This window comes from Octodon degus, unplaced genomic scaffold (assembly GCF_000260255.1).
Source record: "Octodon degus isolate 3935 unplaced genomic scaffold, OctDeg1.0 scaffold00138, whole genome shotgun sequence".
In the NCBI taxonomy this organism is placed as follows: Eukaryota; Metazoa; Chordata; class Mammalia; order Rodentia; family Octodontidae; genus Octodon; species Octodon degus.
In genome coordinates, this window is record NW_004524714.1 from 4,877,618 (window position 1) to 4,878,871 (window position 1,254).

The 1,254-nt window shown below is 44.5% G+C and overlaps 1 protein-coding gene across 1 annotated transcript in view; it reads right to left on the bottom strand.

The window, feature by feature from the left end:
- LOC101589862 (rab9 effector protein with kelch motifs) overlaps nt 1–1,254 on the bottom strand; it is a gene marked incomplete at its 3' end in the record, with an annotated part of 50,929 nt that overhangs the window by 47,751 nt on the left and 1,924 nt on the right. Inside the window, exon 2 of the mRNA XM_023701654.1 lies at nt 759–817. Coding sequence (XP_023557422.1) covers nt 759–811 — 53 coding nt within the window. The remainder of the gene's footprint in view (nt 1–758; nt 818–1,254) is intronic.

The window sequence follows — 1,254 nt, forward strand, 5'->3', positions numbered from 1 at the left end:
CCATTTCCCTTTTTCCTTCTGCCTGTTTCTCTGCTGCGACACTGTCAAAACCTATCAGTGAGCCCCTGTAACAACCAAATACATTAAAAAAAACAAACAAACAAACAAAAAAAAACTATCATACCAAAACCTAGGCAGTGCCATGGTCAGATGTGTGCTGGGAATTCAGCAGGATGGACACAGGGAAGTCAGAGTGGAAGCTGTCCTTCAAGGTTCCAGGGAAGCACTGCCACCTCTCTGCAGCCTCCTATGGGCCCTGTATCAGCAGTGACCATAGGTCATCACCATCCCCTGCTTTGTTTGTGTCCTGGCTACCCAGACATTATTTACCTTTGGGCCCCCAATACCCACACATGAGCCCCTGCCCCCCCAAGTTCCTTGTGGAATGAAGACCTGATTGAACAAACAGCCAAGAAAACTCCGGCACCAGTTTACTACAAATTCAATTTCCTAAAAACCCTAAAAGTGACCCTGAGCTCAGAGAAAGACACAGCACTGGAACTAAGCATGCCAGATGGTCACTGCCTTTCTCTTCTTGGTAAATGGATTTCATAAAATTTACACCTGTCCTGTGGTAATTACGCCCCCAAGAGCATCTCTGACAGTCCGAGTGTAAGTACCAGAAATACCAGAAAGTGTTACAGTTTTTTCTCTACTCTTCCTTATTGATGTTCAAATGTTAGTCAACTCTTATAAATGAAACAAAACCCAAGTCAGTGTGCGTATGAACCCAGTTCATACGACTGCTCCTTACAGACCATGTTGCTTTCCTGGGCTTGTCTCCAGGCTCCAAGACAGGCAGTTGTTTCATGGTGTCCTACACAGAAGAAAGAAAGGCACTCTTTAGATATCGGATTACCTAAAACAACAAATCAGGGCAAGCCTCAAACTCCTTTCAAACCTCTCCTGTTGAATGTTCTAATAGCTAAGGCCTGATTAATCTGAATAAGCATCACTGCCAGCCCTTTTTATATTTCATTTTGAGGAAGTCTTGCTAAATCACCCAAACTGGGCTGCAAGTTGCCATTCCCCTTCAGGCTCCTGAGCAGCTGGGATTACTGACATGTGCCACCAACCTTGTCACAGGAAATTTTGTCTATCCTTTTCCTTTTTGGTGCTAGAGGTTGAACCCAGGACTTCACGCACCAGGTGAGCAGTCTCCTTGTAAACTACACCCTAGCCATTAACATAGCTATGTAAGATTTTTGGCTACACTTTTTCTTGGAATCTCATGGGAAAGGGCCCTATATAAGA